Raw genomic sequence first — 13,398 nt, 5'->3', positions numbered from 1 at the left:
TAGACACAGAAGAAAAATGGAACATTATGACTAACTTATTTTAATGAATATTAATTATTCAATTAATGATTATTACTGCTGTCTGAACCTGTATTTTGTCTTCTGTCAGTGACTCTCAGTGACTGGTTAGAAATATTTACTCTCTTGATTTAAGAGGGCAAATGGCATTTAGACCTTTCAGTGCAATATATTTGCTCAGAATGAATGAAATGAAAGACAGAACTGTGTCCAAATAAATGTTCTTGAGATATACCTTTGACAGTTATCTGCGCTATTGCTTCTATAACACCAAGGGTAGACATAGCAACGCAAGTATAGTTTGCAGACTGTCTGACATCATTAAGCTCAAGGACATTTCTCCCTATTGGCATATCATCCTCAGGGGTCAAATCTTCTGCTCCTAGCATCCATTTCACATATGGCATTGGTGATCCCACCGCAACACAGGTGATATTTACACTCCCGCCAGGCATGATCTCATGATTTGTGGGGGGGATAGAGAACCTCGGTGGGACCCGTCGAACTGGAACAAAACACAGAAAAAGGTAGTAACATATACAAAAAAGGAAACTGAGTCTTGCATAAGGACAGCATGCAGTGTACAGACACAATTTACTATTTTAGCGTTTATTCAGGTCTGTCAGAAAATATATATAAGAGAAATAAGAGACTAAACAAGAATTTTGTCTGCACACAATGTGAATTATTCTGTATTTATTTGACAATATAATTAGGCACATTCATACAAAGGCTGATTCAGACCTACTAGGGCCCCACACGTAACTAACTACATACTAACAATACACAAACACCATGCAAAAGATATACACGCACACGTGCACGCACACACATAGGCGCACATATATATATATATGCATTTTTTACGCCGATACATATATATATGCACAGAAGAAAACTGGAAGGTCAACAGCATGCTTGAGTTGATCACCAACTTCAATGCTGCATGCTTCCAGTTGATGTGAATAAATGTGCTAGGCCACATTGTCACATCACAGTCCTGGAACACACTGCCTAGAGTAAATTGAAAGTGCAATTTCATTTGCTTTCAGACTCAAAGTAGATGCAGCCTCAAGACCTCACACTAACACTGAAATAAACATAGAAAAAATATATAATTGCGCACAGATACAAATATATATATATATATGCACATATGTATACACATATACTAATATATATAAATATACATATACATATATATATATGGAGAGAGAGACAGAGAGAGAGAAGGGAGAGACAGAGTCACAGAAAGAAACTAGGCAATGCCAGTACAAAGTACTGGACTTGATCATGCAGGCAAGCAAGTGACAGAAACAGTAGAGAATCATGCTTAAGGAAATGTCTGAGTAAAAACTGCAGAGATAACAACATAAAAAGAAAACACTGGGTGAGGAAAGGAAACTCGAAAGTGATGGGAATAGGATAGGCTGACAGATACAGAAGTTTAAGAGGAGCATAGCGTTTGAGGGAGAAGGAACTTAGATTAAATTTAGGTGGTTAAAAAGCGGCTGCTAGGATGGGCGACTGGGGAAATAGCAGAATATTAAACATTCAGGATTCCACTATGCTCACAGTTAAGGGAAAGCAAAATAAGGATTAACAATATTGTATACATTTCTGTATTGATAGCAAGGGGTGTTCAACCTTAAACACATAGCAGGACATTCCACTAACAAAGTAGTTAATATTTAAACAAACACAACACCGAGAAAATTACCAGGCAATAACAGATCAGTGTTCCTGCTTCAAATATTCTCAGTGGTGTGCACATGTGTGTAGGAGGTGGAAGTGATAGAGGTAACTGAGAGAGGTAGGCTTGTATTTAGGCCATTCATTGGATGGTGTACTCGAAACTGTATTTTTTGGCCTTAACAGAGGCTAATCATTAAACACAGTTTTAATTCATAAAAAAATTAGTATAAGACTATGAGTGAGTTTGAAAACGAACAAACAAACAAACAAACAAAAACCAGGAAAACTATATTTATGCGAAACCTTTCCACTGGGCTTGATTAAATTTCTGTGATCTTCTATGGATTCAGAAGGGGCTTACTGCAATGGCCTCATGAGTGAATGACAGGTAGAAGGGGAACAAGCAGAGAGCAAAACATCCGTAAATGGCCAGTTCACAGAGGCCACACAAAGCAAACGGCAAGCAATGAGCAACTTCTTGTACTGAACAAAATCCTTATAGACAAAGGAGAGTTTAGTCTTCATGCGTGGGCCATTTAGAAAAGCAACTACTGAAACCATTCCTTGAAAAGCAGGCATCAGTGTAAAGAAGAAATTAAAAGGGAAGAAAAAGCAGGAACACTGACCAAGTTTAGTAGACGTTAGTATTAAAAGCCAAAGAGATAGCCATGCATCCAGGTTCATTCTCTCTTGTCATGCACAACAGTTAGATACCAGCACTCATCAGAAGCAATGACCAGGGCATTCTCCACTTAAACATAACATTAACTTAAAAAATGCCACAATGCAGCTACATTCATTTCATTTGTATTCTTTGTTATTGGTTTAATTAATAGTTTTGTAAGGTGGGTAAAAAGTAAAAAACACACCAACCTTCTCGCAGCTCTGAGGGATGTAGGGGGTTTGATGCAGAACACAATGAAATGAGGAAAGGAGAAAAACAAGGGAAACACAGAGAGAGTAAAAAGGCCATATCAAGGCTTTCAACTGCTACTTGAACATCTCTACTTGCTCTAATTAAATCTTCCTACCTCATCTTGAAAAGTTAGCATTTTCCACAGCTACAACGGAAACAATAGCTAGCATAATTTTGAAATTTTCCTTTGGATATAAAGGTATACATGCCTCATGCAGTACAGGAAAGTCAGTATGTTGGAGGAGAAGAGAAAGAAAATAAAAGATCAAATAACTTTCTATGGATGTCATAACTATGAAAGGCTTTCCTTTCTTTTCTTTTTTAATTAGCCAAAAGAGTAACACCATATGAAAATGTATCAGGTTGATAGAAAAATCAGCTTTAAAAAAATTTCAAAATCAAGCTAGGCATTTTCTGTAAGGTCATCCATCCTACAGTAAGGTTTACAGCTGTTTATGTTTTCATTCCTATTTCCCCCACCCATCCCCATATACTATAGACACACACACACACACACATATATATATATATACACACATATGTATGTATGTATGTAAGAGGCTTTGTTTTACAGAAATCTGCATCAATCAGATGGAAATATCTGCCAGAAACGTAGGAAATACTGCCTGAAACAAAGCCACTCTTTCTAGCTGAACCAAAAAAGAAAATTTCAATATGTTAATGACAATTTTAACTACTATACAGAAGAACATAATGGTTTTATTATTAGTCATACCTGTCATACAAAGACATAATTTCTTAAAGTAATACAGCCAATTGACCACTGTCATTCTAATGGACTACACTTCATTTACAAGTCTACGCTAAAAAAAAAATATCTATTTATATACACATATATTTTAAGGAGAAAGAGAAAAGAAGAAAATACAGTTGTGCTCTGCATACATAAAGTTATAATGTTAATAGCCTTTCCTTTGCAGTTAGACAGCAGAGGTCAGGTAGGCATACATCTCAATGCCTCAGGGTTACACTCAGCTGATTAATGGCACACAGAGCAGTCACCTCAGGAGTTTGAAAAGCAAAGCAAACAAAACAAAACCAATAAAAGAAAATAAATGCAAAACACAATTTAACTTAATGCAGGAAAAAACCAGAAGTTAAAATGTAAAAATATAAATATACTTACAAACCTTAACCCACAGGATAGACTGGACTCAAGAGTGCTTTAAAAGAACAAAATAAACCCCAACCCTTTCCTCTATAGTTAAAATTAATTTTACAATTGACACATTTACCATGGCATTTTGATTATTACGGTGATAACTGTATAGATCCTGAGAGTATCTTAGCCCTGAACCTGCACGAGCAGTGGATGCCAGGGTTATGTCATTCCTACCTCTGACATATAGATTGGCAGGGGCAGAATAGCGTGTACCCGCACTGTTGGTTGCAACACACTCATATTTGCCTTGGTCAGATTCTTCACTCAGTTCAATTTGGAGGGCACCTGTATGAATATAGAATACATTGCCAAAGAGAGGGTCAGAGAAGGCTTTTTATATCCGTAACAATACACCTCTCAACAATATGAAAAGCTTGTATGCGAAGGTCCACTCAACGTCGATTCATTTTCTTGCTAAGGTGCACAGACAGAAAATGATGCAATGAAAAAAACAGAGATTATTTTTTTCACATCATCAGTGCTAGCACAGGAAAACAATTAGCATTTGGCAAAAAAAAAAACCAAAAACACAACAAAACCCTGTCTAAACAATACTCTTTCCTAAACCATTTAATGAAGATGGGTGAGACTGCTTCAAGGAAGAATGGCTTTTAATAAAACAATAGAGATTAAGTAGTTGGGTCATTATAGTTTTTTTTTGGTTTTTTTTGGTTTTTTTTTATTTCATTGTTTCAGTCTAGTAACAAAAGTAGCACAAAAGGTGGTACTCGTAAAAAAGCAGGACAGACTTCAAGAAATCTTCTGCTGAAGAAAGCCAAAAATGCGCAGCAAGAACAAAAAGGCTGCTTGAAGTGAAAAAAAAAGAAATTGTATTAGTCATTTACAATTAGCAAAATATTATTTTAAAGAAATAAAACTCCTTTAAGACATGCAGATTGTTAAGAAAAGAAAGACCGTTTTCCACAACTTACAATCTTAAAGTACATTTGCTGAAAAACAAAGAGCAGTTGAATTAGAAGACAAAAAAGTTTCAAAAGCATGGTCTACGCCAACAAGGATGAACCAACCAACCACTGCTGAGGACCATAGCAGGGCCCCCCCTGAGACACCCATCAAAATCCACAAGTGGGATTAGCAGTGTGGTGTCACAAAACCCAAGAAAAATACAAAACAAGAATGACAAAAGAAGCAAACAGTTGTTCTAGAGTATAAAAAGCCAACAATACCACATACCACCAAGAACAATGAGTCAGTAACCTTTCATATCCAAAGCCTGCAGATTAGAAGATCCAAAAATCCAGAGGTGAGGGAATTCCAAAAAAAAAAGAAAACTACAATAACAACCAAAAAAAAAGAGGCAAAACCACAATAAAGGGAAAAAACCCACATTTCTGTAATTCTTTTAGGGGTGGATACATAACTTTCAATTTTATTAAAGTTAAAGAAAAAAGTTAAAGAAGTTAAAGAAAAAAGGATTGAAGAAAACAAAACCAAAAACCTTTTATGAAAGATAAGACAAAAAGAAGATAGTCCATGTTGTCTTCTGCATGTCTGCTACTGTTCTCCAGACCATCTTGGCTTTGGTCCAGGACAAGAACAGCTAAGGAAGAAAAAAAATGATCTTTTTTTGCTCCAGTTGGACAAAAAAAAAGAGGAAGGAAAAAAGAAGAAAAAAAAAAAAAGAAAAAGAAAAAAAAAAAGAGAAAAAGGAGAAGAAGAAAAAGGAGAAGAAGAAGAAGAAAAAGAAAAAAGAGGGACAAATGGTACGCTGTGACTGGGCTATGGCCAGGAGACCTGGATATGCTTTCTTTGAAGCATATCACGATTTATTTATTTATTTATTTATTTAATTTTTAAATGAACAAATGAAAAGGGGAAAGGAAAAGGCAATGTGAAGAAAGAAAGGTCACAATATGAGAGTCACTGATCATAACCAAACAGGACGAAGGAGAAAGAAAATCAGATTATGGACATTTCCATGGTTTTTGTTTTGTTTTGTTTTTTCCTTAAGGAAAACAAAACAAAACCAAAAACAGGACAAAGATGAGAGGGATGGAAAGACAGAAAGAATGAGTAAGATCATTCTGTGAACGTTAGTTCAGCACTCTTACCTCTTATTGGTGTACCACCTGGGTGGATAATATGAATGCAAATAAGATTAGAAAGAAGAAGCATTAGTACGAGAAGAAGGAGGCTAGGGCTTTGGAAGAAGAATCAAATTAGATTTACAGAATTAAATAAGGTCTTAAGAGAAACTTGAATTACTATACTGTTAAAACAGGAATATATTAGATAGTATTATCAGGTTATAAAAGCAAGTTGCATTGTACCACAAAGGGCAAAAAGGCTATTAATTGGCTGCACTGCCATTCTCAGAGTAGCATCTGAGTTCTTAGACGTTTGGTTATATAGGGTTAGATATGTATCAAATATGCCTCAAATACTTAAAGGAAACTTTACAAAACTGTACTTTTGACATATTCTAGGAAAATACTGGAAAATCTGTTTAAATATATATATATGTATATCTATATATATATAAAAAGAGGATACATTGAAGTCTAGCTCAAAACAAACACTGTAGTTTAGGCTGGATTATGGCATTTACTGTTCTAGATCTATGTGATACATGTGTACTGTTTCTTTTAGGTGTTGCTATGACTGGTAAGACAACATTTCTGTGGAGGTGTGCGTGTGCGCCACTATAGGGATCTGGTGACTACACTGACTGTTAGTAAAATGCATGCCATGCATTTTAAGAATAATAATACTAATAATATAATAATTATCATAATCATAATCATAATATTCTGAATATGGAAATTAGTGGGGGTGAAGTGCGCTTCAGAACTAAGCACTTACCAATAGATTCTGGAGATTTAAATACGGAGAGAAGAAAGACAGCATAAAAATATTATTATATTCCTTATAATTTGGTACAAAGTTTTCAGTTAAAGCTTTATATACTAAATCATCTATGTCACATGTGAAAAAATCTTAATTTACATTAACAGAAGGTTTATTTACACAGTTCTGCTGACAACAAGCAAAAAGTAGGTTAACAAGACGATTTAACATCACAGGACAGGTCAAAAGCTGAGAATTCTGGGAAGACACGTGATTAAACAACTTAGATTCTACAACGATATCTACTACAATTGTAAAAGAAAAAAGCTCATTATATCCCAATGATCAATGATCTTATTTTGGGATAAGCTTTAAACTTGATAAATTTAGAGATAGTTTTGGTTCTTTGGTTTTTTTCTGTCTTGTTTTTAATCTAAAGAGAGCAAAAGAATAAACTAGGGCAGGAGGAGAGTGAGAAAACTGCTAGGGGGGTGCAAGGGGCAAAGAGAGAGAGACAGCAGCAAAAGCTGGAATCTACACCAAAAGCAGACTTCTGTAGATCCAGAAAATATAGGATTCATAAAGCTTTAGCGTGGACGCACACTACTGTGGCTAAATGTGTTGGAAAAATGCTCAGCCAGCAAAAAAACCCCAACTTCGTTCCATAGATAACCCAAAGAGTTCATTTCCTTTTTTTTTTTTTTTCAGGTATAAATCTGCATGGGAAGAAGTACTGTGCTTTATGTATTTGTGAGAGGAAAGAAGATGTGTCCAAACTGGCTAATCTTTGGTGAAGTCAAATGTGGAAAAGACAGCAATAAACACATTTTAGATTTTAATTGAAGTGTCTAATGCAGGTTTTGGTTTTGATGAATATAACCATTGGTACTCCTTGCAATTTCTGAATGAAGTCCAATGTTGAAATAAATTTGTTAAAAAAAATTAAAAGGAAAGAAGAAAGAAAGAGGAGATAATGGATCCATCAAGTACTGCAAAAAGCAGTAAAGAAAAAAATTATCAAAAATACAGTCACAGCAGTGAGCAATGTGGAGTAAACAGAAGCTGCAAAACACAGAGACAGACTCTATAGAAAGCTATGACAACATCACAGACATGGACAACACACTTAGTAACACAGAAAAGGAGAGGGGAAAGAGAAATTATTACCTATAAATAAAAATTTTTTAAAAAGGAAGAGAAAGAAAAGAAAGAAAAAGTGAGAGAGAACAACTCTGGGCGTTGGTGGAAACAGTAACAAGACCCTACCTGAGCGTAGCTGCTTGATGCGGCCATTGTTGTTGCTTGTGTCAACAGGTAAGAAATCTTTGAACCAAGTTATTTCAGGATCAGGATTGCCACTGGCTGCACATAGCATGGTAGCTGTACGAGTTCGTTCAACCACCTTCAGCTGTGGGCCCATATCAATTGTTGGAAAACCTCGAGGAATTTGATCCTCTGAAAAAGAAATGTATAAATTGAGGGATTTCATATTAGTTGTGGAGTATTGCATGAAAGCCCAAATCATCATCCTGCTTAACATTCAGTGATCACCTAATTGTTTGTAAACAACAAACAATTGATCAAAATGCTTATACAAAATAAAAAAAAAATGGCTACAAACTTAATTATAAAATCAGATTTGACCTGTGACACAGAACAAAATTTTTATGACATTACCTTTCCTATTTAGCTTATACAGAAAACCCTAGAGTCCCCTTTGCAAATACCTAAGTGTACAACAAAGATAATCTATCTTGAATGTTAATAGGATGGAGTAGTAAAGAGCCTTTCTTTCTTATTTTTAATAAGGGCAATTAAATTCTATCCATCTGCCTTATGCATAGAATCTCTTTGAATGAATGCTCTTCATGAAATTTTTATGAGAAACATCACAATGTAACATTCCAATACCCAGAACTGTTATATTTTTGACAGTTGTGGCTGGTATCCAACCTGGCTTTCAGGTATCTGGCAATAAACCCAGATATTCAATATCAAATGGACCAGGGAAATAATGAAATATCTAATTGGAGAGTTTTTAAGATATTAATTACCTTTTTTTCTCTAAGTTTATTCATGATTTGCACAACTGTCTTTACACTTTAGTGATACCAAGTATGACAGATCATCAAACACTGTGAAACAAAGCTAAGCATCAAATCTTAGAACAACTGTATCTCAGCCACAGGAGAAGTAACTGTTACAAAATTTTTATATATTGCTACCTCTGAAATTTTATTTGAGGTGGCCAGCAAATACTTTTTATTAACCATTCACATATTCATTAGGCTCTGAACTATAGTATATACTGGTCTTCCAACATAATGTTCAGTTTTAGTCAATTAGTTTCCAATTCATCAACAATTTAAATCAGACTTGACTTTCTCAAAGCCATTTGGTACTGTCATTTTGAGAGGCCATTAAAGGTCAATTTTCTCTGTCCTTGTGGCTTAGTGACTTACACATGTAATGTGTATTTTGTTTTGGATGACAAATACAAGTGATTTAGAAATAGGCCACATTCTTTGAATTTGTTATCAAAGGTGTGGAATTTCACTACTGGCATTAAAAGAATGCATTAAGTACTGCACGAGTATAATTTCCAATCGCTGCACAAACTCCACAGAAGTTATTTTTCAGTGTATGAGCTGAACAATGTAGAAAACAACTACAAAGAGAGGTTACCAGACGAGCCCTTGTTACAAAATGACCTTGCCTTGGTTTGTATCATGGTTCTTAGCATTTTTCAACTCTCTGCATATTTGATCAGTTTGACATCGCTCACCCAATGCACACAGAATGGACAACGAACAGAAGCTGGAAGCCACTGTGCTGCTAGAAAGTTATGGTCTTCTTGCCATCACTGAAATTTGGTGGGATGTGATTGGAGTGTGACGGCTACAGGCTCTCCAGAAGAGACAGGTCAGGAAAGAGAGAGGCAGGGGAGCCACCCTCACATCAGGAGGTAGACTAACTGTGAAGAGCTGTCTCTGAAGAACAGCCATGTGGAAGTCAAAAGCCTGTGTGTAAGAATCAGGCACCGAGGCAACAAAGGGAACCTTGTGGACGGTTTTAAGTACAGACCCCTGATCAAAGGGACCCTATGGATGAAGACTTCTTGCTCCAGCTACAGGCAGCATCATGCTCACAGGCTCTTGCCCTGCTGGGGCACTTCAGCCATACCAAAATCTGCTGGGAAAACAGCATAGCAAGCTGCAGGCAAGCCAGGAGACTCTTGGAAAGCATGAGGGATACCTTCTGGAGCAAAGGAATAGACAGCAGCCCTCCAGAGGTGTACAGTCCTGTATCTGATGGGCACCAGTGTAAGGGAGCTGATCTTGAACATCAAGATAGTCTGGGCTGCAGTGATCACGCACTGGTGGAATTTGAAGTCCTGAGGGATATGGGCCAGGCAAGGAACAAAGTTAGGCCCCTGAACTTTAGGAAAGCAGACTTCCAGCTCTTCAAGGAAATAGCCAGTGAGATCCACTGGGAGACTTCCCTCAAGGACAAGGGAGTGGAACTGAGACGGCAGATCTTTAAGGATGTCCTCTTGAGTGCAAGAACTGCCAACCCCCAGGTCAAGAAATTGGACAAGGAAGGCAAGGGAACAGCAGGGCTGAGTAGGGAATTGCTGGTCAGACTGAAGGGAAAGAAGCAAATGGACAGGCAGCTGAAGCTAGGATTGGTGGCAACCTAAGAAGAGTAGAGAGATTTAAGTATGGCTGTATAGGAATGAGGTCAGGAAGGCCTAAGTGAAACTGGAATTAAACCTATCAAGGAATAGTTCAGGGTCAGCTTGCATAGGGATCTGAGCAACCTGGTCTAGAGGAAGGCGTCCCTGTGCATTCTAGAGGGTTTAGAAATAGATGATCTTTAAAATACCTTCCAACACAGGCCATTTATATTCTGTGATTCCCTGTTCCATAAACAATGTCCCTGATGCCAGGTTAGTAATTGCTTCCCTTCCAAGAAACTTGACTGGAAAAAGCACTTTAGCCTTAGCCTTTAAATTCAGATTTCAATACAAGTATACCTAAAACAAACATAAAAAACGTTGTTTTACTTGTTGCTGCATTCGTCTTAGAGGTGAGCTTGCCGTCATAAAAGCAATAGCATTTAGGGTAGAGACTAAAACTCAGTGTTTTTGTGTGAACAGTAATTTTGCTTGAGTGGTATCCTGGAAATAGCCACAAGTTAAAATTATGCTCTACCAAAAAAAGAAACCATACTTATCTTTTAGTGGTATTGATAGAAAAAAAGCATAGCTATGCAACAACTATATAATATAAACTCTGTTCTGCTCATCACTTAACTCTTATTTCCTCTCATCTTAAAGAAAAAATGTGCTATTGGAATCTTCTAATTTTTTTTTTTTAATGACATAATTATTTCATAATTATTTCAGGAACTTCTCAAGCTATGAAGGTGTACTGTCAAGACTACATATACACAAAAGCTGGATCAAAAGAAAGAAGAGGATTTCAGTACAAGGGTTTTGACCCTTTGTGGTAAACTTGTATGTCTAATATACAACACAGCTAAAGAAAGAGGAAGACAGTCATATTTAGCTAGGATTTGTGCCACAGTTTCTTAACATTTTGACTTTTTTTCTGTAAAATGTTACTTTCAGATCATGCGTAGGCCCTGCTGGCAGCAAGAAGAGTGTTAACTTTTAGAAATAGATTGAGTCTTGAAGACTTAAATTTTGCGCAGCTACCTTACTAAATTACTCTGGCAATCACCACCATATTTTAACAAAAAAGACTGAATAGCGTGAATAGTCTTCTGAGTTACAGTACCATATGATGATATTACTATGGAGTGGATATGAACTACAAATGTGAAGTATCCAAAACAAATTGTTTTGACTTTGGTTTTGGATTACAGACTATAAAGGCAAGGTAATACCACCAGGAATCAAGGCCAGATAGTTGTCAAGAAAACTGGCTAATATGTTTGTAAAGTATTTAATTTTGTATTAACTATTTTCATCATTGAAACATCCCTGTTCCAGAACATGAATCTGGAGTTCATATTCATATGTAGAACAGAATATTAACCTGTAGTTAAATCTGTGTAATCTGCCTAACTAAAATACATGCTCATAATGTTTGACTGTGCCTCTTGAAAATTTTGCATATGTAAACCAATTATTCTTTCCACTGTGCAAATAGAAGGTGGTTCTCTACTCTATTCAGGAAGAAAAGAAAGTGAATCTATTTCAAGATTCACTGATAGGTTTGCCACAGGCAAATTTTAGTCATTCTGTAGCTCTCAGAATAAAAAGACACACATGAAACATTCCCAGAATACATTATAGATACTGAAGATAAACTGCCACAATAAAGTTTACTATTTCAAAGAAGAGTGTAAATAAAGCTTTTATTTCCACTATTCCAGATGGCATCAGCATATAATTTGCACTGCTTTGACATCATGACCGTATTATTCAAAATCATTCTTCTTCCTACTGAACCGAATGCAGGATTGAGAACAGTAAAATCAAAGAGACTAGGGGAGAAACTAAAATCACCATTTTGCAGTGAAGTTGGTATTCTGTACTATTATTGAAGAACCATGCATATAAAGGAATTGAAAAATAAAACCAGAGCCAATTCTAATTATACATAAAAATTAAATTGGATTTCAAAGACATAAACCATCAGAGAAGTGCCAGTTAATAAACATCACTCATACTGAAACACTTTACAAGGCAAATTTTGGCAAACAGAAGTAATTATGAACACATAATAAATTATTTTGTGGGATCCTTTGTTCAAAGTTGCTATGTACAGATGGATACTTCTTCTTAGTGGTGCTGCACATCAGTAAAGCAGGGTAATGGCCATGCTAGAAAAATAGATCTTGGTATTGATTGGGAGTTCTCTGTAATTTCACACAATTTTAGCACACAAGGAAAGTGAATTAGGCATTGATAAGACGATCAGTAAAAATTCAACATAAGAACAGCTGTCCATACCATCCCATCAAAACCCATGCATTTCAAAGTATATTGAAGAGATGTGCAAAGCACATTTTAAAACAAAAGAAAACAAATTTGTTTAGTAGCTCTGCATGCAATTACCCTGCAAATTGCAAAGTAATGTCTATATCACAGAACACAGAGCCACTTTGACTGAATTATCATTTGTATGAATGTTGAAGCAGCAATTTCACATTGCATTAAGTCAGTTAACATTCATTGTTATTAGCATTTAGCTTTAAATAAGTTCTCTGTTTTGACAAATGAGTCCACTGAGCCTTTGAAATTAGATATCTTCATAAGGACAGGAAAATGGAAAAATGAATTTGCACCTTTCAGCAATTCTCAAAATCTGCAAAATTAGACAGCACATAGTAAGCTTTTCCCAAAGTGACCTGTCTCACTCATATGCACAATGAAACACCTCTCACTTTGCTTTAACAATGACATTCTGAACAACAAGAATTAACATTTGTAGAGCCGTCACTCATATGAGAACACAAGCCCCAAAATAAGGGTTTATTCTCAAATTTGTACATAGACATGTCACAGCTTAGAGTAGAGCATATCATCTGAACATCAATGTGCCCAAATGTGGTTATGACTGAACTTTTGAATGTCTGTTCTATTCATCTGGAATGTAATAGGAAATACAAAAAGCTGTGTCTCAAAAAAGAAAAAAGGTAGGGAATCCAAGCATCCCTACCAGATGTCTGTTATCTAACACAAGGAGAGAACTCAGAGTCTGAGGTAATGAAACAAAGGCAGAGAATGTGGTGTTTTAAAAGCAGG

The 13,398-nt window shown here is 36.0% G+C and overlaps 1 protein-coding gene across 1 annotated transcript in view; it reads right to left on the bottom strand.

The window, feature by feature from the left end:
• Positions 1 to 13,398, bottom strand: part of PTPRD (protein tyrosine phosphatase receptor type D) — a 282,751-nt gene that overhangs the window by 133,656 nt on the left and 135,697 nt on the right. Inside the window, exons 4-7 of the mRNA XM_066339280.1 lie at positions 7,887 to 8,075; positions 3,987 to 4,097; positions 2,587 to 2,598; positions 254 to 523 (exon numbers count right to left, since the gene is read on the bottom strand). Coding sequence (XP_066195377.1) covers positions 254 to 523; positions 2,587 to 2,598; positions 3,987 to 4,097; positions 7,887 to 8,075 — 582 coding nt within the window. The remainder of the gene's footprint in view (positions 1 to 253; positions 524 to 2,586; positions 2,599 to 3,986; positions 4,098 to 7,886; positions 8,076 to 13,398) is intronic.

Source organism: Sylvia atricapilla, chromosome Z (assembly GCF_009819655.1).
Source record: "Sylvia atricapilla isolate bSylAtr1 chromosome Z, bSylAtr1.pri, whole genome shotgun sequence".
In the NCBI taxonomy this organism is placed as follows: domain Eukaryota; kingdom Metazoa; phylum Chordata; class Aves; order Passeriformes; family Sylviidae; genus Sylvia; species Sylvia atricapilla.
The sequence above is the reverse complement of the archived record's forward strand: the minus strand, read 5'-3'. Positions and strand labels throughout refer to the sequence as shown.